General features: G+C 44.3%; 1 protein-coding gene across 1 annotated transcript in view; it reads left to right on the forward strand.

Moving 5' to 3' along the window:
* Positions 1-28: 28 nt before the first annotated feature.
* Positions 29-22,756, forward strand: part of magi3a (membrane associated guanylate kinase, WW and PDZ domain containing 3a) — a gene marked incomplete at its 5' end in the record, with an annotated part of 103,560 nt that continues 80,832 nt past the window's right edge. Inside the window, one exon of the mRNA XM_079226674.1 lies at positions 29-335. Within this exon, the coding sequence (XP_079082800.1) occupies positions 29-335 (307 nt within the window). The remainder of the gene's footprint in view (positions 336-22,756) is intronic.

Consider the following 22,756-nt stretch of genomic DNA (forward strand, 5'->3'; position numbering starts at 1 on the left):
TTCCAGGTTTACACGCGCTACCAACACAATGTCCAAGACACTGAAGAAGAAGAAGCACTGGTCCACCAAAGTGCAGGAGTGCACCGTGTCGTGGGGGGGATCCGGGGAGTTGGTCGCGGTGCTTGAGGTGCTTGGCGGCGCCGAGCTGGGAGAGTTCCCCCACCACGGGCACATCTTTTCGGAGGCGATGGTTTGTCACGTCGGGAGGTTTCCCTGCAGCGGGGACGTGCTGCTGGAGGTGAACGGCACTCCGGTGAGCGGACTCACCAACCGGGACACGCTGGCCGTCATCCGACACTTTCGGGAGCCCATCCGCCTGAAGACTGTGAAACCAGGTGTGTACTTGAACCACAAATACCCCCATACGCACACACATACACACGGACGTGCCATGCTGCGTAAAGTGCTTTACAATGGTTACATCACTTGGGACAGGTGGGACTATGAAGAAATAAGAGGGGACTCACAGCCGAGCCCCTGTTTGCCTGCAGCGCTTTGTGTGTGTGTGTGTGTGTGTGTGTGTGTGTGTGTGTGTGTGTGTGTGTGTGTGTGTGTGTGTGTGTGTGTGGATTTAATAGAGGCACTGCTGAGAGTGCTACTTTGCAAACACTTAGCTCAGCTTTGTTAATGGCTGCCTCACCAGCTTAGACCGTGTCGGCCTGCTTGCGTTAAGGTGAGTCTAAGTCTAATTTAATCAATTGTGTCCTTATCCATAAGTCCTCAGGATGCTGCGCTCGCCCGGTGACTCAGTTTGACATCATGTCTGTCGGTTAGTTTTGGTGTTTTTCTGTGAAGCTGATTGGTCCTTGTGCTCTACGTAAAGTGTACCTGTTGATTATAGTCAATGGATGTGGTTGACATGAGTATCACAGGATTATCATGATCACTTTAATGCATCACAGAAGACCAACATTGTCACTGATTGTAGTGCTTCAAACACACATTAAGGGCGATTTGAATTTGACAATGTTGTATTGTTAGGATGTTTAATCTTGTTCAAGTTTGGCATAAGTGCATTCTCTCAGTTCCCCAACGTGTGTCCTTGGGTACAATTGTTCTCTGTGTTATGTAATGTTAGTTGTATTCTGATGCTCAAGCCACACTTTGACATGTGCCAGCTGCTTACCATATAGGCTCCTCTGGTCCCCTTGGGGCCCTCGCTGTGTGTTTATATATCTCTGTCCTCTTCCTCATGATTAATTCAAGCATCATCCATCATTGATGGCTCAATGGTGGCTGATGGGCGGATCACATGTTGGGCCGACTGCTGTGCATATATACTTGTATGCTTGTGAGATTGGAAAGTTGGGAGTGAGAATGAAGACTACCACAGAGTGTTCATGTTGTGACTTAATGGCGGGGGAAATTTGTGCATCTGTTCCCAAAAGAAACGGCACAGTGTTTCATGTATGCAAAAAACAAGTTCCATCAGGCTGAAAGTGGAGAATTTACTGAGAATTTGCTTTCTCCCCTGTTGGATTCCCCCCTCTCCTTCTTTGCTGCCCAGTTTGTCTTTACATTATCTTTTCCCCTCAGCCGATTATGCCTTATCATCACAGTCGGCCATTCCCGCTCTCCACTGGTATTTTCTTTCCTTTGCTATATAATCATAGAGTGCACTTTGATTCTCACTTTTGCCTTGGTTCCTTTCCTTCCCGTCCTATTCCATCACCAGTGTACTGTTTATTTCTTTTTCACTAGCTACTTTATCCTAATCTAACATGTGGAAGTGTTGCAGCACCTTTCCTCAGAATCAAACTTCCTTTTAGTGATTCACACTAAAGGGAGTGATTTTACTCGCCAGCCGTGACAATTACACCTGCAGCCTCTAAATCAAACACATGTTTGCGCCTTCGCTACAGCTGAGACGGCTCCACACTTCCTCTGCACTGTCAGGACAGAAAACAGAAGTTTGCCTGGAGTGGTCCTCTGGCTCCAGACCAGCTGATGCACTCAGTATGCAGCTCACATCCAGAGAGAGGAGCAAAGGCAATAGGCAGTAACCTTGAGGGGGCAATTGAGAGTAGAGGCCAATACAGATACCTATTGCGGCTTTAAGACTTGTGAGTGGGCAGCTCATTGATTAATGCTGTAAACAGACTTAGATCTGCTTGTTTTTGCCTCGTGGAGCTTAATAGATAGACCATTTAGCTCTCAGTTCCTGGAGCGATCTTGATTCACAAATCAGGTCTAAAATGGAAACTGGGAAAAGGGTTTTGAAAACCTTCTGCCTTCACGGAAAAAGTCAGGTATCTAAATAATGCTCATGATATACTGAGATGACGATGGTTCACATTTTACAGTGCTACTCCAGAGATTATCTCTGAGCACAGTATATGAATACATTTCGAAAGGCAAGGTACAGATGGAATTTTTCAGTTTGTAATTATTGTGTTGAAGTGTTCTTACCTGTGAAGTAAAAAAACTGATACAATCGATAACAAAATGCATATCTATAAAATGTCAAAGTCTTGTGGTACCTTTTTGTTTGATAAATGTACTCTAATGCTCAACAGTATGAGCTAACGCGGCTTCATGGCCGTACCTCACTGTTTTAATGCAACAGTTAGGCCTACTTTTACATTATAGACTTATTGATTGGTTATGGACACGAACCTGATAATTTTTACGTTGGACTTTTAGCTCAGCAAAGCAAAAGCGCAGCACAAAATGCTCGACGCCCATTGCAAACAACAAGAAGCCGCCCCAGGCCGCTACAACTATCTGATCATGGCCAGAGTTTGCAAATAGTCTTTGCGGAAATACAGAACAGATTTGATTCGAAACCTTAACATCATGTGGTGATTTGCTACCCTACCTCAAGATTACGCAATCTCAGTTTCTTTTTTCTTCTATTTGTGTCGCTGCTGTTGTCATATAGAAGTTAACACCTCATAGGTTTGCCATCAGCAGCGCAGCAGAGCAAAGAGCGCACAGCCAGTGTTAATGTGGCTCCCCTCACGGTGCAGTGCCTCCATGACTAAGCTGCTCTAAACTAGCTGAGGGGAGCTGTCAGCATCTCTCAGGTTCTGGGGCTCCTTCTCTCCTCGGTAAATGTAACTTCTGTTCCAATCACTGGCTGCTTTTGTCATATCTGAGACTAAAAGTCCGGTCCAGATTGGCCTCAGAATATACATTGAAAATAAGGTGGGAATTGTACCTACACAACCAAAGTCCATTCTCTTAATGCGTTGAGTGACGAAAAAACAAAACAAACATCTATGAACGATACTTTTTAACCTTTTTTTTATACAGCTATTTCACTGTCAATGGTCCTTGGTTGCAAAATAATTTTGAATCCAGTTCCTCGTCTCAGCTCCAAACATGGAAGCCATTCAGTATTCTGAGCGCAAAGGGAGCTTTCTCTGTGCTCTCTCTGCTGCATCCTATTTTCTGAGCGTGTGTGCGCATGTGTGTGTGTGTGTTTTTAAGTGTATGCGTATCGCAGCTGTACACCTGATGTGACATCCACCCATCATCCCCTCCCACTGGCTGCTCTCCCGGCTCATTCCCCAAACCTGTCACACTTCTCCGCCCTGCCAGCCTGTCAGTGGCGAGCGACGGCGGTGCGAGCGGATGGGCACACTGAAGCCCCCGTACGGCAGAGGCTGCTGTGAATACCAAAGCACGCCTCTGACACTCTTTTCCATCCCTCTGTGGAGCAGCCCTCTCCTCCTGCGACTCGCAGCCCTGCACCGCCTCACCATCTCCTTGTCCACTCCCCCTGTCTAACAGGGCTTTACACCTCTGCCTCCTCCTATCTTGCATTTCTTTCCTCCCCTCCCTTGCAGTGCATGACAAACACAGTCAGTCCAGTGAGGCGGGAGGAAATGAATGATGGAAGCAGGAGAATGAAGGGTTGCGCAATGTGATTGCTGCATAATTCTTTCAGTCTTGGAAACATCAGGGAAAAGCAGAGCTCCCTAAATTGGCCCCAGATGTTTAGCGGCTTGGGCATCCTTCTTCATTCTACCTTGCTGATGCTGTCCGTAGAGACGCATTGCGGAAACGAACAGGCCAGCAACAAAAGATAGCATTTTTTTCGAATGAGCCATGCCGCTCACTGGCAGGCACCATGACTTGGCAGGCATGTGTAAAGGCAGTGGAGATGAGTGAGTGCTGATCATTCTACTCACTGGCTGGTCGTGCTGCAATGTCAGCAGCAGTCTGCAGGTTGCTGCTGGTGCAAATGGTCAGTGTAGTTTAGAGACACACACACACTCTACCTCAGAGACTCCTTACCTCCTTCCCTCAGCTTGCCTCCTAATTGCTCTCCCTCTAACAGTGATTGGTCCCGACAGCTGTGCATCCTTTTTGAGACAAGGTCATCATCCAAACAGTGCATTTACATAACGGAGTCCAGAGCTATATATCATGAGGAGCGATAAGCTCCTCTGCTGCATCACACAAATACTGCTCATCCTTTTTTGTTTGTCGCAATTTATTTTGTGAAAAGCTGCACATTGTTTAAGTTGTGCTTTTTATGACTCTGTGACCTTTTAAAATAAATGTTTCCGCTTGAAAAATAATTCTGATTGCTGATTAGATGTAAACAATGTATTTTTTGGGACATTGGTTCCAGAGCGGTTTCGATAACAAGACCAGTTTTAGAATTGCCTCAGCTGCAGTTTATAATGGTGGATCGGGTGGCAGCAAGTACGGCAGTTTTGTTTACGCGACCCAGGAACAACAACAACAACAACAACAACAACACATGTCACTCACTACCGTGTGTGTGTGTGTGTGTGTGTGTGTTTCAAAGCATTGGTATCAGATTGGTACCCTGCAAAAAAAAAATCATCACAATAACAAAGCACCCTTTGAGCAGAAATTACCCTGATTTGTTTGTCCACAGGATGATTTAAAAAAAGAAGAAAAAAAGTCCCTTTTTATGTGGCTGTGAGCACCTGGTTCAAGAAATGAAATTGAGATGGTGTTACGGAAATGAACGGTTATGAATCAAAACGCAGGTGCAGATGTGGAGAGAGGGATTCAGGCGATAGGTTATCTGATTGTTGATTGAACTGCGTTTCCTCCAGATGCACACTCACTGCCCTCTGTGTGAGAGCCTATTTGGGGACTTTGTTCCTGGCTGGCTCTATACGAAACGTCCCTGTGATGTTGCGACAGAGGCAATAACAGGGACAGAGAGGGGAGGCAGCTGGCACGTCGCTGCATTGGAAATTTCCTGAGAAGGATTTTCTTTTGAAGGTGGCATTGGATTTACACTAGGAGGATGAACAGGTTCAGAGAAAAGAAAATGGGGGTCAAAGAGGGAGGAGTGCGGACAATAGGGAGGAGGGGAAAGACTGAGAACAGCGGGAGAAGAAACGAGGGATCGGAGAGGAAGGAACCGGACGAAGGAGACGAGAGAGCAATCATAATCTCAGGGCTGAAAACGATTACGTTCCCATTAATCACCAATACAAGTATTGATTCTCTGTTGTGACTGTCTGAAATGATTCGTCCCGCTGTTCATCAAGCCAACATTTACTGTTTCAGACGTGTCGCACAGACAGTATTTCCAATCACGCCTGCACGTAACCAGCCTGTGTGAGCGGCATGCATGGTAATGACAAATTAAGGCACATCTGAAATGGTTTCCGCTTCTGGTTGCCTTTTTTGAGGCCAAACACAACTATGGAGAGGGACAGAACCATGCGTTTGAAGGCTTTAATGTTACCTATATTCCGTGCTATATATCAGTTATGTGACACTGAAGGACCGAGCAAAGTTTTGACTTTCTTGGAGTATTCGCCATGTATCTCAGGAGTTCATTTTGGAAGGTAAGACGGATTGCTTCTTGGTACCGTGGTACTTGCGCATTCCTCCGTTTCTCCAGTTGTAATCTTTCATTCCACTCTGGGTAATAAATCAGCTGAGAAGACTCAATCTCAGAGTTCAATCTCCTGGTTGGCTGTGGTACTTAAACGTTGGCCCTGTGCCCGCGCTGACGGGCCTTGGTCCGTGCTCATTCTGCAAGTGCAGCCCACTCAGCTGTTTGTCCGAGAGGCTCCACCTCCCAAAGAATCAATTTCGGGCCCATTGTGGCCATGACATCTGTTATCGGACAGATGTAAAGCCCACTGCCCTCCACGCACACCTTCCCAGTAAGCAGCTCCTTGGCCAGCTGCTGCTGGGGCCCCTTCTGCTCTCCGAGCTGCAGCGCTGCTGTTTCTCCTGCCAAACCTCTGCATGCGCAAATGTTTCATGTCTGTCCACGGGAAAGGATTCCTCGTTCCTTTGTTATCCGCGCCAACGACATTTTGTTTTTGGGTCCGTACTCGCGTTCCATTCTCCTGAGCGAGCTATCTCGGGAGAAAATGTCGAACATGTCTTTTAAATCTAGCACAAACGTTCAGTTGGAGTCGAGAGTGAACTGATTAGAATTTTGTGGTCAAAGGTCACTGTGACCTCACGGAGCGCATTTTTGTCCACAACACAATAATTCATATGCCAATTGTGACAATTTAACACAAATGTCGGATGGGTTCAACTTAGGAAGTGAACAGACACGGGTGTAAACTGCAACTCGATTGGCTCTAGTTTGATGTCTTCCTTTTTGAAGAACAAAATGATAATTTAGCTCGCATATGTTTGATTGATGATCCGGTTATGTTCGAGACGTTATCTAAGCAGGCGACACATTCAAAGACGGCAATTGATACAGAACGCTGCTGCCCGGCTTTTAACACGTAGATAAATGACCACATCAATCCTGGCTGCCTTTCACATGGTTACCTGTGAGTTTTAGAATGGATTTTTCAGATTTTACTGCTAGTTTTTCAAGCCTTGAACGGCCTGGCTCCTTCCTTATGCGTTTTGCTGACTCGCTGTGAGCCTGAGATCCAGAACCACGACTGCTCACTAAAGGTTACCGAGCTTTTGCTGTCAGGGTCGCTAAGCTGTTGAACAATTTTTCTGGAGATCTAAGAGCGGCCAAATCAGTATCCTCTTTTAAATCTCTTCTGAAGACTCACTTTTACCGTTTGGCTTATTTTTGGATTCCATCTCGTTTTCCCTCTTTGATTCTGGATCTTATTTGTACATTTTGTAACTTTGCTTATAGGTGTATTATTTATTATTACTGATTGGACATACGCAGCGCTGTTTAATGCTGTAAAGAAAAACTGATGAAGACAAATGGCTGCAAGGTTTGACACAGAGTCAGATACATTTTTCCTGATGTGGACATGCGAGGCAGCCATTTTCTCACCATGTTATTAATGCATCGTCTGCCCTCCCCCTCCCTCTATGGTAATATGTCATGCTCTGTAGAGATGAGGTTCCCTGAGTGTCTAATTAGAATTCATGGGTGTCTGTTAGCTTCTCTAACAGGTTATTGATCAGGTCCAATCTCGTCCCTGTTAAGGCAACACGGTGACAAATTTGCCTCCAGGCTTTGGCAGCAGCCAATCGGTCGCCAGCTCTCTGAGGTCTTTGGGCAAACTCAGGAGATCACATGCACATTACTCACTGTTTGAAGTAAGCAGACGGACGTGTCTCGCTGCAATCCTGAGGTTGTTGTGACGCAATCGTTGGAGTATCCACCAGTCATCCAATCTTGACGCACTGTGGCAAGGCAGATTATCTAAACAGCTTTCAGATATGATTTGTGGCCACAAACACATTCAGCCCTTGAAAAGAGGCTGTGAAAAAAACCTGTTCTCTATCAGTCCTTGTTTGTAGAGCCGCGTATCTTCAGTTTTCCCGACCAGCGTAAGAATTTGTCATTGTGCAGACATTGCACATTTTCGTTAAACCCAGAGAGTCCATTTTATTCATTGTTTTGGTTGTGTGTGTGATTTATGTTTAATTTAAACTTATTCATCTTTGGAAGGGTCTGATTGTTTTATTTTACTATTATATTATGATTTTATCATTTAGTCTGAAAAATAACTATATAACAATATATATCTCTTATCTTATTTCTGGGACAATAGACCGTCCAGCTAAAGTAGTTATCATGACAAGCCCACTTTAGGGGAACGCTGTATATTTCCCATCACCTTTTTTGATCCAATGTCCCTCGGGTGGCCGAGTAAGCTCCTTAGTCCTTTTCAAAGTATAGTTCTATTTCCTCTCCCCGTGATGACCTTCATCCGGGTGCTGTTGCAACAGTGTTTTGTGATGTTTGCTGAATAAAGTTTGTCATTGGTTTCGGCACAGTCAGCTCTTCCGGGGATCATTCCAACAACAGTTTCAGTCCGACAAAATGAGTTCAGACATACGTCAGATCACTGGAAAATATTTGGCTCCAGCAGAACATGTCCTCTTAAGTGTCAGTATGGATGATGTGTTATTGTAGTGTTATTGCAAAATGAGTTTAGGCTGGTAATGATGTAATGTAATACCATTCCTTGATGTATCTGCTATAGTGCTTTGACAAATGACTTCCGTGTTGTCAGTGTGTGAGCCGCAGCGGGGTTTCACTGTTTTTCTGGGAATGGTGATCATGTGTGGAATGCAGTTATTTTGGTTTTGTCGAGCACAGTGAGAGCTGCTATGAAGTTCTTCCAGTGGATTGTTACCGACAGGTGCTTGTTCTGGCACACACTTCCCTTTGTTCTCATGTCACCTCTCCCTGCCGGAAGATCCTTGTGAAAACTTTGCGGTTTGTTTTTAAATATTTGGCCTTCGGTTTATACTGTTGTCCTTTTTATAAGAAAGGCACAAAACTATCTTAAATTCCCCAAATACACACATTTGAGCAATTATAATGGTGCTGAGGAGGATCAAAGCCAGAAGTGTGTAATCACAAGGACATTTCTAAGGTAGCTATTAAGTTGTCACTATTTCGTTATCCTTTTTGTCAGCTGTCTGAAATGTCCATTGTCCTGGTGTGTGCGTGCATGGCCCACTTTCTTTACTACAATGTATCAAAACAAACGGCATCAAGCGTCATTCAAGGCCCCGTCATTTGTATGCCGGTCGCTTATTCAATCTCGTGCATGAATGAAAAGTGGTTTCAAGGTGGCGCAGTCTCCTAACTTATTGTGGTTCCAGTCCAGTGGTTTCACTGAAACGTCTCCCCAGAATGTCACTTTCAAGTGGTTGTACTCGTAGGATGCACCGACGTGGCCGCAGGATTCACTCACTGAGGAGGAATGCGGTCCAACTGGTGTGACTGTGGTGTAGTTGTGCAACCTGTTTTCTCCTCATGTGTAAAAAGAAAGAAATGTTGAGACATCTTAAACTGTCCTGAATTACCTGATGTCAACAGGCCTCTTGGCTCCAATCTTAAGTGTTGCACACCACAGACAGAGCTGATTGATGAATCCGTCTCTTAGAGAGTTGTTACTGAGCAAAACGCCATTGGCTGAGGAACAAAATGAAAACTTGAGCAAAGGAGCTGGTTCAAATCTTTTGACTTGAAAGGACCAAAAATTGGCTTTGCGAAAAGGAGTTGCCTTGATGTAGTTCGAGGAGGCCTAATGGCCAGGCTCGCCCTGCTTTCATGATATCATGCTCCCTCTCAACTGGTACAGGGCTCAGCGGAGCGGCATGGGCGGCCCTCTGTTTGCCCAGGCTGCCTCGGGGCCCGGGTGTCAGGCGGGTCCTCAGGAGCTGGCAGAGTAGCACAGCTTACACTGATTCAATACTTGTGTTGACAGGCGCCACAGATCGGTGAAGAAGTAAACACGCATGCAGACGCAGGCTCGGGTGCTCAACACATGCACATGTATGCACACGCAAACATACACAGCCACAAGCACACATGATGGATAAAGTTCAGATTCTTCTTGACAGCCACCCACCCGCCGCCCGTTGACCTGCTTTGACCCTTCACAGCGGTTTTGCACGAGTCGGCTTCAGACTGGACATACGGGAGTGGGAAGAAATAGATCCCTTTGTCATGAAACACGCAGGCTGTTATTGTTTTCAGCGCCATGTGATCCCAATGCGTGTGTATTATGCTAATGTCAGGGGCCTCTGTGCTCGCTCTCCAAATAGTATTGTGAAATGAAGGTGTTGCCTGTCTAGGATTCCAATTTGGCAAAAACTAAAAAACTGCATAGTTTGAAGTAGCAAAACAAATTAGAAAGATTAGAATTTGGAATGATTCTGCTCTGTTTTGCTCCTATTAAGGGGAAAACAGAATCACCAGATGCTAGCCAAGGCATCTTTAAACATTTGGTTAAAACTGTTAACAGCATCTGGTTGTTGCACGTTCATTTGTCAGAATTAATATTCCAACAGCGGACTCAAGTTCCACCGCATAACAAAGGATCCCGACCGTTTCAGAGCAACAGGTGTTTCAGTTAAAGGAGTGGCTGTTTTAACGAGTGGCTTTCAGCCGAATGCATCTGTGTTTCCTCGAAGTGACTCGATAATAAACCCAGATGAGTATGTTTTTAGATCTGACTGAAGGCTAAAGGCTTGAAGATAAAGACTGCGGCAGTGGCTCTCTGGCAGACTGTGTTTTGTGTTTTTGATAATAGCTGCTGTGGCTTAGCAGGGATGCAGTTGATGACCTCTGGTCACCTCTGCTGTGAGTCATACATCCATTGGATGGCAGCGTGTGGATGAGAGGGATTCCTTTGTGGCCAAGATTGACTTACAGGAATATGTCATCACTGATGCTCTCATGCAACTGCTTATGGCAGATGATGATCATTCTGTGGGTCAGCATGCACACAGACACAGCGGAGCAATGCTAACTGTTCAGTCCATTCACCACATTACTAACTTATTAGTTAATTGCACATCAGTCATTTGTAGGAGGCAGAATGTATTTTTTTTCTACATTCCAGGAATAATCTGATTATTTTAACGTCACTTTTTGACTTGTACCTTTTTGAAAACTCCTTGTTGATGTGTACAAATCTCCAGCATCTGAGATTTGACGGTGAGCAGTACAATCAAATCTAAAATTCAATCAATAAGAAATCACGGATGTTCTGAAAAATTATGTTGTTTGTTTGTTGCATTAAATAGGCTTCTGTTTAGCTCCCAACTCACGATGATGACTCATTAGAAAACACAGTAAAGGAGATTAAATGATGCTGCTGTGTTAGCATTCCCAAGTAAACTTCAAATTCTTGTAAAAAACAGTACATTTTCACAATTTTACTGAACTGAATGAAATGCAAACCAATTATTGTTTATTTTGCAAACATACTGTAGGCTGTGTTTTGTAAAACAGCTGGCAGAAATGTTGAATATATGCAATTTTGATGTTAACGTTAATGATCTAAAGCTGTGTCGTCCTTAAATGGTGCAGATGAGAGTTAGAACACTGTGAGTCTGTGCAGGTCCTCGATACCTGTGTTTTCTCTTCCATCTCAACCCTTCTGTTCTCCCGGTGCTCTGTTTGTTCCAGCCATCTGTTTGTTTACCCTGATTTATTGTCCTCTTTTTTATCTCTGTGCTACAGCGAGCGTCGCCTCTCCGATATGCAAATATATGACCAGCTCGGTCTCCGGCAAATAATGGGGTTATCCCAAAGTTCGCATGAATAACCGATGATCAGGAATAGTATCTGTTTGACTGAGGAGGAGTGGATGAAGCGAGTTGTTAAAGGGTTGAGTTGAAGTCTGTGATTTACAGATTGTTGTTTACTTGCTGTTTTCATTCGGATCCCCAGGCCTTGATACTACCTTAGACATAGGAACACATTTGCCTGTAGGTTTGCTGCTGAGCAGTTTGACAAATGAAGCTACATGAACTAGATAGAATTCAATATATATACTTATACAAATACTTAGAAGCACACATGTACCGTCATGAGCCTGCTGTTACTCAGCTAATGATCAGTGCCCAAGTTGTTTCTATTATTGGGATGTGCTCCTATTCATCCATCATTGGCTGCTTGCTGATGCAGGGTGCCAGGGCGCGTAAGTGTCTCCGCACTTCCCTCCTCTCAGCCCCTTGTCAAAACCACCTCCGTCTACCCAGTCCTCCCTTTTTTCTTTTCTCTTTTTTTTATCTCCTCTGTCCTTCTGTTTTCCCTTTTGCTCATCTATGGATGGTGTATGGGGGAGATTGGTAAGAGTAGAGCAGACATGGAAAGGGGAACAATTCCCATAATGCAGTGCATGTAAACATTGTTAAAAGAAGTCGTGTTCAGAGAATTTATGGTGGTGACTTGAGTGTGTTTTTTGATGTGAAGGCAAGGTAATATATAGCACATTTCAACAACAAGGTGATTCAAAGTGCTTCACATAAAACCGTTAAAAGCATCAAAACATAAAGCACAAGAAAACAATATTTAAAAACCATTAAGAACATTCATTAAAACATTAAAAACAGTCAAAAAGCAAAAATATAGAATAAAAGTTGCAGTGCAGTTAAAGAAATAAAATGCAGTAGTGAGATGCAGAACTTGAATAATATCCTTGATAGCAGACCTGTAGCCTTCAGGGACCTTGTTCCAGATATGTGAAGCAGAAAAGCTGAACGCTGCTTCTCCATGTTTAGTTCTGACTAAGCCTAAAGTAGGCACGCACTGATATTGGATATCGGGCCGATCCTGATTCACAGAACTGGATTGGGTGTCGGTGACAATGTTGTCGATTCTTTCAAATCTATGTTTATATGCGATATACATCATATTCTCGAATGAAAAAAAAAAGAAAGGCGGACTCTCTGTGTGAAAGTAAACAATGACCTTCCGCAGAGTTTGTAGCAACAACGCTGTTCAGGACATTCTTTGGTTCGTAGGGAGCAGGTGCAGACGATGCAGTGTGATAAGCATCAGTTTCCCTCCTCGGTCTCGAGTGACATCCATCAGAGTCTCCAGAGGCAGGCCGACCTGTTCAACATGCATGTAAAACTAGCCACACTTGTTTGTTGGTTTCGGGGGAGTTTCTAAGCAGTATTGTATTTCTATCTGGAGCCTGTTTTTCCACATTGAAGAACGATGACGTCATGGCCATCGGATGCGAACGCCTCTGCCGCTCTCGCAGAGTGCAGGTGGAGGTAATGGTTTCAACCTGCGAAAACCTCTGAAAGCCTGCTGTTTTCGGGCGCGACTGACAAGAGTCTGTCCGTCTGTCGTCGTCCTTGACGACCAGGGTGGCTGATGACAGTATCGAGCCACGGTGTCGCTTACACCTGCTGACATCCAAGCCCTGAGAATGGAGATATAGTATATAATCTTAGATCAAGATTCAAAGAGAAAGGCTCCCAAGCGCAGGGTTTAAAATGACACAGGCTTACACACGGCCGCTCACATGCAGACGGGTGTACTGAATCCTGTCGGTTTTGGGGTGAGCCCAGATCAGAGATGAGTGTGGTTGAGTATGTGTGCAGTGCACATTTGTGTGTAAAGTCCCATTGAGACAGAATTGGAGCGTCTTTATGAATATCTTGTTGAAATATACCCCAGTATATCTCAAGAGGGATCTAAATAAAATCCTTTAAAAAATGTGAAGGTTTGAATGCAGTGCAATTTGGAGCTATATATATTTTGTTGGCCGTAGCTTAGGTAAGTACACATGTTTTGTTATACAGGAAGAAAATATGATACATTTTGATATTAAAATAGAAATAAATAGTTTTTTGTGTGTTTCTTTTGCATTTCTTGTTAAATAAGTGCAGAATATGACCGGGGAATGTGACCCAAAAGGGTTAAAAAGGCCTTTTTTCCTTCGCATCTCGATTTCAAGAATGGTAGGAAGACAGTGCAGCGAGACCAATTAGTGTGATCGCGGCCCTACTGGGGAACTCTCTGGGAACAAACTTCATTTATTTCCTGGCAATGCAGCACTGCAGCTGTACACATGCACGTGCACACACATGCACACACATACTGCTGCAGTATAAAACGATATTCTGTCAAACCATACAATCCTAAAACTTTCTGCTTTGTGGCATTTTCAGTTTGGGATTAGTTGTCAAGCTTGCAAGTGTTTTTTCTCTCTTTCTGTTTCTTTTCTGCATCTCTTTGATCTGCTTCACATCCAGTACTCGCTCATATTCCTTTTCTGTATTAACCCTGCTCCAAGATGCCTCGCATAGTCTATTTTGAGCCCTCCTTGCCAATCTTGTGGAATCAAAGGCCATTTGATGATGCATTAATAATATATTTCCCATTTGTAACCGTACAGTTTCTGTCCTTGATTTCTGATAAATCATTATTTTCCCTCGTTTATCAAAAAAAGTCTATGTTAAGTTTGAGTTAATAATAATAATAATAATACTGCTCTGAGACAGCAATGTTTGCCTTTTTAGTTTTTTGAAGGTATAGCATCAGGGTTGAAAGCTCTGGAATTGTATGTGAAATGAGTGCATTTTGGTGGCAAAGGTCGCCTCGGGGGAACTCTGTAATGAGTGCGAAAAAGGCATTTGACATTCTCTGTCGCAGGCCACAGGCTGTTTCAATTCAGCGCCAAAGTAGAATAACAGAGACGGAAGAGGAAAAACAATGAGGCGTAGAGAGAGACAGAGGGCGAGGAAAAAGAGGAGGATTAGGAGAGGAAGAGGTCTGATCTAAACCCTACGCCCCATCTGGGAGGAGATGAGCCACGCTGTCTGTTCGGCGCGGGGAGGGCAAAATTAAGTCATCAGCAGCACTGCTGAATCAAGGCCAATTGTGGACAATGCCTGGTCGGGAAATGTCACAGCAATCATGTGCTGATTATAGCCAATGCAGTCACTCAGCGGTGTCCGTCTGTAGCTGGGCCATTAAGCTGCAGAGCGATAGTCACCGGACTCTGAACTGCGACATTGTCCACGTTTGCACAAAGCCAAGCGCTGTTAGCAATACATTTATGTTTACGGTTTCCTTTTCTAAAGCTTAATAGAAAAGCCTGCAGTGGGGGGAGACCTTAATAACTGGAATTGTGTATTTACTGTGTGCATGCAAGTCTTCTGTGTGTACGGTTTGTGGGCGGGTGCATTCCCGTGTTTGCTCTGTCAATCACTTATCAAAGTCCAAGTGTTCTCTTAAATCCAGCTACAGTCTGTCGGTTACTGTGCTCTGACTTTCTTTCTCCTCCACAGTTCATCGCCCCATGCAGTTATTATTTAGCGCCAACGATAAATTAAATTAAACACTTAATTGCTTTTGGAGGGAACTAGTTGCCTGCAGCAGTCAAGTGTGTTGGCATGTATTTACCCTCACATTACCCTCAGAAATAGACTTGCATGCTTCTGGAGCGAGACAAGATGGTCTGTGTAAATATTCCAGTCCAAGCTCAAGTGTTTACTTACTGGTGAGCGCCTGCAGCTACAGCTCTTTTTCAGCATCTCAAGCTCTCTCTTCATTTTGAATTATAAAAATACAACTGTTCTTTTAATCATTTAAAACAAATATCATGCTACAGAGTATCTCAAAAAACACACACAATATTTCTTTCGAGGAAATTGCTGATTACTTACTGGTAAAGAGCTTGCCCAGGAGTCTGGGCTGTGCTCTGTCTGACCTCCAGCCAGCCTCATGTTTGAATTGAATATCAATGATTTTTGGATTGGCCTTCCCCAGCACAGCGTGAGGGCAGCATGTGATGGTGGAAGCATATTTCATATTTGATGCGTCTGCCCATCATGGCAGATTACTTCTGACCGGTCGAGCATAAGTTTAAGCATGTGACGGTTTAAGTCGGCCGCTCTGCACTGGTCTACCGGTCACATGCTGGGGCACTGGGTTTGAGCTGCTGCCCATGCGGTGCAAAAACAGTGGCGATATTCTCAAACATCGCTGCGCTGTGGCCACATTAAGAGCAGATTCTCTTTGAAAACCGTCCAAGTTATACAAAATCCCATCGGTGCAGTAAACCTGTTTGTTTGAAGTGGTTGTGCTTTGAAATGCCTCATAAGAGAGCTGCCAGAAATGCTGAGGTGAAAAGTTGAAAGGAAGTGGATTTTTTTTTTTCTGACTTTGTGTCTCCAACAGAATGATGTGAGCCTTGCACATCTAGCTGGCATGGCAGAGGGCAGCGGCCTCGATGATCAACAGTTTGTATTTCTTAATGAAGTCCTGCCCTGTATGTGTGTGTGCTTGTTTACCTTTTTTTATCTCACATTTTATATACATATATTTATATATGTATGTGTTGATTTATAGCTGACCGCTTGTTAATCCTGACCTTTTTTCAAGTGCACAAGCTGTGCTCTGTACAAGCCAAAAGGAGTGACTCGCACACGGTGGCAGCCAAAGAGTCACTATTATCGCTGCCCCCGGTCCAGGAGCTCTTGTTACACTTTTCGTTTTTTTTATTGCTCATGGGTGTTATTAGTCATTCAAAGTAATTACACAACTATAGGAAATATCTCTCCTGTGAAAGGGAAGGAGCCGAGGGTGGGCTAATGGAGCCCATTGTTCTCCTGATCCGTGTTCAGACTTCAGGGACGGAGGCAGCACTTTGTGTGTGTGTGTGTGTGTGTGTGTGTGTGTGTGTGTGTGTGTGTGTGTGTGTGTGTGTGTGTGTGTGTGTGTGTGTGTGTGTGTGTGTGTGTGTGTGTGTGTGTGTGTGTGTGTGTGTGTGTGTGTGTGTGTGTGTGTGTGTGTGTGGAGCTGGCTCAGTCATGAGGAGTTGAGGGTTGTGTGAGGTGCTGTGCGTGCCTGGCTGGCTGAGCCTTGTCTTGGGGGTCAGGAAGAACAACAGGAGTGTGTTATGCTGCACTCTGCTGAAGCCCAGCTGGGGCATTACTTAACACACACACACAGACGTTGTCGTAGTTCATTGAGCACAGCGCCGAGTCATTGTTAAGTGAACTATAGATTTGTGCGCGCGTGTGTGTGCTAGAGGAAAGGGCGTGGGTGTGTACCGGCCGTGTCTGTTTGTCGGCGGTAGCCTTATTCTGTGAGCAGCTGTGTGTTTTCTGCATGAACCGTATTAATGTTGCGTGCATTGTCTCAGCTCCTTGTCTGTTTGTGTCTCTCTCATCCGGCTTCATTCGGCCCCCCTGGAGTCTACTGATGTAGAACGACGTGATGAAAGAGCCGGGTGCGTTTTTCACAGTAACCACGCGATAACTGGTGTGTGCACAGGTGCGTGCGTGCGCGTGTTGATTAGATCTGCCATGTGTGTGTGTGCTCAGAAGAGGCAGCTGCAGCATGTGTTTAGATTCCAAGTCACTTTTTTTCTTCTTTTCTCCACCCAGATTTTCTGTGTTTCCTCACAGATCTCTCAGGCCATTCTTGCCCCAAGGGTCGCCGATTTCAAGGCCTTTTTTCACGCATGCCTCAGTGTTGTGTCACGCTGTTCCCTGACTAGTGTGTCTCTGGTTAAAGGTGAACGTGGAGCTGCAAGTTGTGAAACAATATCCTCACAGCAGCTTTTTACAGGAACATTTGAGATTCGTTGCATTGAGATTTTATTTCTACTTTCCTTCTATGTGCATTGAGTGTGCAGCAATGTGAGCCGCTCTCTACACTGAGCAGTATTGATCAGTAGCGGTGCTCCTAAGCACTGACCAGACTAACAATTGCTGGCCTGCTGGTCAATATTGCATCACAATTTTTGTCTGTCTAGAATCCCGAGTGATGCAGTTCTGCTGAAGGGCAGAGTAATAGTTGCAGTCCTCTGTTGCACCTGCAAACTTCTTGACGCAAAGAGCGCTGGCCTCTGTGCAAACCATGCCATAACATGATGTAACTCAGCCGAAGATGGTGTTTTTTCCATTTTAGCCCGAGACTTTGTTTATCGGGTCTTTCTTCTCGATAGTGCCTCCTCATCCTCCATCACCTCTTACTCGTACTCCAAAACACTGAGTGTTTAGAGTCATAGAAAGCTCCTGTCTCCCATTCAGCATCCGCCTGTGTGTGTGTGTGTGTGTCACCACTCTGATATCTTTATCTGCCTCAGTACAGAGCTTCTCCAAGCTGTCAGCCCCCAGCTCAGCCAAGCCAGTAACCTCTTCATGTTGTCCTCTTTCTGCACAGCAAGATAGAAGTAATCACGTCTGAGGCCTTCTCTGCTTTTCTATGTCAACCTTTTTTGATTTTTTTATGCTAACTTGTGCTGTGTTGAAACTCCGATGGGAGAGGCAAAGGACATTCCTGTAAGTGTATGCCTGTGAGCAATAGTCTATCTATCCAACTATTTGTGCATGTCTTAGTGTCAAAAGAAAAAAGAATAGGCCTGCTGCTATTGACAATTTAAGTCAATCAGAGGCCTTGAGGCATGGCACTGCTTGTTTGTCCACGTAGCATTGATCTGATGTTTTTCATTGGTCGAGGTTCATGTAGTTGCTAAGTGACCACTCAAAGACTATTTGAAGCATAGCTCATAGTTTAAAGTTTAAATATGTATATATTTCTTCACACTGAGATCTAAGAATGTGCAAAGCTCTGAGCATTGTAATGAAGTGCAGCAGTATTTCACAAGTGAGTGGGAAGGAAGCTGCTGGTTTGCTTTAATGCATGCAAATGTAATGGATGGTAAACACACGCTAAACTCATTTTCAGCGTAATTTTATGGAATAGAGTTTATTCACAGTGTAGTGCTGTTGTAAATTCATTGTAAGCGGATCATAATACAAAGTAAGACATTGTGATGTAGTTAGCGGTGTGAAGATTGCAATTATTGAGTGAGAACAATATTTCTCTTTTTCATTTGCATCCTACAAAAAACACATACTCAGAATGTGGGTGTGTATTGATTTTCTGCGCTTCTCGACTTTATTGTAATGCAAAAGACACATTTGCACTTTGATGTTTTTAAAGTGATGATTTTCAAACAAACATTGCCTGTTTTATAGAGCTCTGGCCAGACACTGTGTCGCAAAGCCCGGCCCTTGCTGAGCTAAATTGGTGCCCATACATAATGATCGGGCCAAAATCAATAGGTCGCCACAAGAAACCGGCTTTGTTTCATTCTTTCCTGCCCGACTTGGTGTAAGGTGGAATTGCATTTCACAGTGCTCATGGAAGAACTACATGCGTCGTATTGATTCTCTAAAAGTGATTGTATGAGATAAACAAAGGAAAAGAGGTTTTAGTACTTCACTACCGTAACCTTATCTACTGTGTACAGACTGGATTCTGCTCAAATTTCAGTCCGTGTAGTCAAAACAAAAAAGGGGATGCTTTTTGTTTGTGTATGTGATAAAACTTAAATCATTTTCTGCCTTCTCTCTCAAGTATAACGAGAAAAACCCTGATAATATGATAATATTGTAACCTTCCAATTGCCAGCCTCTGGAACGGGCTTGCTTATCTCCCCCTCTGGTGGACTTGTCCTCTTCTGCTCTTCTTCTATTTACCCCACCAACACGCCCATTTAGCCGGTCAGGTAGCTGCAGTGCCCTCAGGGGTTGAACCACAGGTGTTCATGACCGTGAGAGCACTGACATTGACCGCTGTAGGCGTTTCACCTGGGATTTGTGTGACCACTTGCAGATGAAAATAAATCTACGATACGTAGTCTCTAGATTTTTTTTTTTTGCCTTAAGAGCACATGTGATCGAGAAACCTCTACCTTCTCCTGCTCTCTGCTTATACGTGGTCTTGAGCCCCTTTCATACATAAACTGCAACCATGAAATGATCTGGACGTTACCTGGAGCACCTGCGTGAGAACTGAAACGTCTGAATCAGTTGAAGCGTACATTAAATGGACTTTATGATTCTGGAAATTCAAATTTTGATACAATACCTTTTAAAAAGGTATATCATTTTCAATACCGCGGGAAAAAATTGGCACAACATTGAGGGCATATCATTTTGGATTTGTATTAAAGGATAAATGGCTGTGTGTGTCGGGTAGAAGAGAGCAGAAAGCACACCTATATATCATTATTACAGACTGAATATGATACTAATATTAAGTATAGGCACTTTGATATTTTTGACAATACTACTCCCTATATTGTCCGGAGAATTCACGGCGAGCAGTTGGCCTTGATGATGTTGTTTCTGTCATGCGGCTGGCGTGCAACTGGACAAAATCCAGCATGAAGAAGGGTGATTGCCACAAAGATGCAGACGAACATGTCGAAAAGAAAAGATGAGATGCCAAGATATTCAGAGAAATTCAAGGGAATGGCAAGAGACTTGGTTTGTTTGTGACCAAATGACCAACTGGCTACATGACCGTGGTGTAATCCACATCACGTCCCGCCTGCTGCACGCTTCACCCAAACAGAGTATTTCCAGTAGGTGAGGATTGGTCTGACACGGACATGAGCTGGTGTGTGCTTTCTGTGTGAAAGGGAAACTCGGACAACCACAAACTGATTCTCTGGACATCATCTGGCAATCATATGAGGAAACAGCATTCGTCAAAGTATTTACATAAAAGGAGTGAAGATTAGTTTCTGCCCTTTTAGGAACCTGATAGAATGCTGTTAAATCAATAACATCCGCAGTGTCATCAAATAGAGTTTAATCAAGAGTGAAACAGAATGCCCATTAGGCAGACAACCATCATCACCATCGCCCATCCTGAGATGGAGATTAGATATCAGTCTGAACACAGGAAGGTCACCATGCTCACACCTCTAGACCTCAAGGAGGCAGGTCACAAAAGGCAATCTGTGGCGCAATCACCACTCGCTGCGATGCAATTTGGCTTAGGGGCAGCTTTTATTTTGCTGCGCGGGCAGAGATTGCGGGGATGGGGGCTGATGGAAAAGGATAGCAGACAGCAGGAGAGAAGAAGGAGAAGAAGAGGAGAAAGCAGCAGATTGGATAAGAAAAGGGAGGAGACTCACTGAACAAGGTGTGAGACAGCATGGAGGTGAGAGTATGCCTCTAACAACTAAGAGTGAGAGCAGTGGATTTGGGACGGTGCCTAACTGTGAAGGGTTCAGGTCATTATGTGGTGGTGTTGCGTCTGTTTGTTACTGTACATTACCAAGCTGAAACCTCTCAATCATGCTACCTGTTGAGCTAATGTTAGAACACCACACAGTGAGGACCTCCATCACTGCACCATTCTATCTGGAGCTTCCTAGTGCTGTTTCTATGTGTTCAAATACAAACATTCAAGTTTTGGTCAAAGTACGTATGTTTTAGCCTCGTAATCCTTTCCCCCCAAACCCTTCTCAAAGCACATAATGCAAACTAACCGATCAATAGAGCGGTGGACCAGCAATTCCCCTGTTGGTGCAAGGTAAACTTACTGTTTTAGTCAAGGGAGTCCGGTGGCTTTGAAGCGAGCGATGTAACTGCGTCAGTTCCCCCGTGGCAAGATAAAGCGGTGAAAATATTCTAAATGTTGCTTACACTTAACTGAATATATATTCTTAAAGTGGGCCTCTTTTTAGGTAGCTAAAATGAGTTATTTGGCTGCTCCCGTCCACAGAAGGTTTAGCTGGCTGCCAGACAGCCCTCAGACATTCACCTGTTGGGCATTTCTTACTTGAAAAACCTGGAATAGAACGCAGATGGTCCCGCCATTTCGGAGAAAAACAGATGCTGGTCGCTGAATGAAAGTCATAGCAACTGTGATACACCGTCTCATTCCTGCATCCCCTCCCCCTTCTTCTTTCTTTCCTTTTTTTCGCGTTTCCTTTCTTTTTCGCCCATCCTTGTTGCTTTATTACCGCCTCGTCTGTCATCAACAGGCTTCGGCTGTGGGGGGGCGTTGGGGTCTGCAGCAGCGTCAGGAAACGCAGGAACATATGTCCCACTCCTGATCCCTTTATGTAAGGGGCTTTGCAATGGAGGAAGGGCTTGGTTAGGGTTGGGTGATAATAAGCCGAGGCTAATTGAGAGCGGGCGACCGGCACCCTGTGGTGACATAAAGAGAGGTGAGGAGGGCAGGGGCCGCACTGCTCTCAGAGAGGGCTCGAACAAAACATATGGCAACACTAAGTCTGTGCTTGTTGATTTCAATTTTGGAGGAGGAAGCTTGAATGCAGCACCAAGATGAGCAAGGGTGTGTGTGTGTGTGTGTGTGTGTGTGTGTGTGTGTGTGTGTGTGTGTGTGTGTGTGTGTGCGTGTGTGCGTGCGTGCGTGCGTGCGCATCAATGGTTGCCATGAAACAGTGGTTGATAAACACCAGCAGCCTGTTGCTCTGTTGGGTATGTGTGTGTCTGCAGACGATTATGTCATTAATGAATAACTATTGTTCCAAAAAACCCGACAACAATACAAAACTATAATTACCACAGGTAAACTGCACAGTTAAGATTAAGCCTTTTTATAATAATACCATTTAGTCAGAAATAATAGTTAACTCTGGGTATGAATGAGGCCTTCAAAATGTCAAATGTCTATAAATTAGTATAAATCACGTGTATAACTGTTGAATGTTATTCTGATTGAAAACACTTATTTGTTTTGCATTTTATGATTAATTTGTAAGGGATTGCCTTTCTGGCATCTATAATGCAGCGCGCCTGTAATCAAGTTGAGTCCCGGCTGGTTAATAGCGTCTGTTAGAATGGTGTCTTGAGGCTGCAGCCGGTGAAGCCTGAAAACAGAAGATCTGACAAACGTGTGGTTAAAAGGACATTCTCCACAATCAATGAATTACGAGAACATATCCCACTGGATTTGTTTTGGATTAGGCCAATTTCCTACAAGACGGCACTAATCCCTGGAGGACGCAGGTTTTTGAGTTTTTTTTCGAGGCTGCGGAGACACAATCTGGTCAGCATCATTCCCCATCTGTGGCTTTGCATCAGCGATGGTCTGCTGCTGAACATGATGCAGAAACTGGCAGCAAGATGCAAGCTGGGGAGAATTCACAACAGATACAACCTGCTTGTTCCTATACTTATTTCCATTTCCTCAAAAAGCATCGAAAGCAAATTTGCCTTTTATGTATCAATTGGCATCAAATTCCTCCATTGCTCTTTGGAGTGAGCATGAAGGGAAGAGGGATAAAGTGAGCAGGCCGAGTGAGGCTCTCTGTCCACA

The sequence above is a fragment of the Taurulus bubalis genome (assembly GCF_910589615.1).
Source record: "Taurulus bubalis genome assembly, chromosome: 11".
In the NCBI taxonomy this organism is placed as follows: domain Eukaryota; kingdom Metazoa; phylum Chordata; class Actinopteri; order Perciformes; family Cottidae; genus Taurulus; species Taurulus bubalis.